The 1,243-nt window shown below is 53.0% G+C and overlaps 1 protein-coding gene across 1 annotated transcript in view; it reads left to right on the top strand.

Annotated features, from left to right (window-relative positions):
• Position 1: 1 nt before the first annotated feature.
• The window catches only part of LOC102975258 (death-inducer obliterator 1), a 16,068-nt gene continuing 14,826 nt past the window's right edge, over positions 2-1,243 (top strand). The window contains exons 1-4 of the mRNA XM_028487148.2: positions 2-64; positions 221-325; positions 584-719; positions 970-1,243. Of these exons, the coding sequence (XP_028342949.1) occupies positions 2-64; positions 221-325; positions 584-719; positions 970-1,243 (578 nt within the window). The remainder of the gene's footprint in view (positions 65-220; positions 326-583; positions 720-969) is intronic.

Raw genomic sequence — 1,243 nt, forward strand, 5'->3', positions numbered from 1 at the left:
AATGAAGCCAGAAGAACTTGTCTCCAAAGAGCTTTCCATGTGGAAAGAGAGATCGTCAAAGCCTGTGAGTGCCGACGGGAGAGGCGGCTGCGGGTGCCAGAAGCCTGACACCAGCGCCCCCCCACCCCACCCTGAGTGAATTAATAGCCTGTTGGCATGAGAGAGTCCCCTTGGGAAAGAAGGGCTAAGGCTTCACGTTTGTCTGTCTTTTTCATCTTAGGTGATGGAGTCCAGAACTAAATTGCATAATGAGACTAAGAAGCCTACCGTTAAACAGGAAAGTATTCCCGACGTGGAAGGTTCTCCGCCAGTATCAGATTCTGATGTAAGCGTTTAGGATTTCCAGTGCTCACGAGAATTGACTAAGATGATCCCGTTCCAGACGTTGTTAGGTGCCTGAATTACTGGGCAAGACACTGAGCTGACACGTGTGTGTGTAGTTGTATTGCTTCTCAAGTACTTGTAGTCAGTAGTCCTTTTTCTCTTTTTTCAGTGGTTCTCAGTCACGTGAGAGGTTTTTTCCATGGGTACTGCTAATTGGGAGAGGGGGTGGAAAAGAAATGACCTCCTTCTTGTGCTTTAGGAACAGCAAGAATCGGTGCGGGCGGCCCCCGAGAGGAGTGCAGCACCACTGCTTGACCTCGTCGGCAGCATGCTGCAGGACACGACCGGGCAGCACCGGGCGCACCTCTTTGACCTGAATTGTAAGATCTGCACAGGTGAGCAGGTCTGGGGGGAAACTGTGGAGACCCTTCTCAGGACAGCTGCAGTCAAACCAAGTTACACAGTGGAAAGGCTAAAACCAAGTTACACAGTGGAAAGGCTAGAATCGTTTCTTCAAGCTTAGGAAGTGAGCCCCTGCCTTTATGGTGTTGTTGTCTTAAAGCAGTGATCGTGTGTCTACCCGTGGGCAGGCTTTGCTCTCGAACGTGTGGGATTTCTCACGAAGGCCTTCCTTCTGTTTTCCAGGTCAGGTTCCATCGTCGGAAGATGAGCCAGCTCCGCAAAAACAAAAGTGGTCAACTTCTGCCAAGAAGGAGGACTCAAAGTCCAAGCATGACAGCTCTGCCTCTGAGCCCGCTCTCAGCTCAGCCGATGATGCGGCAACAGAAACCCTGCCTGAAAGCACCTCGGAGCCAGACCTGGAAAGCGCTGCCCGCACCCATTTGGAGGGAAGGTCCCTCCCGGTGCCTCCAGAGGACGGCCACCCCGAGCCCTCCGCCCTGGAAGGCGCCCCCTGCCC

Source organism: Physeter macrocephalus, unplaced genomic scaffold, assembly GCF_002837175.3.
Source record: "Physeter macrocephalus isolate SW-GA unplaced genomic scaffold, ASM283717v5 random_1174, whole genome shotgun sequence".
NCBI classification, from domain to species: Eukaryota; Metazoa; Chordata; class Mammalia; order Artiodactyla; family Physeteridae; genus Physeter; species Physeter macrocephalus.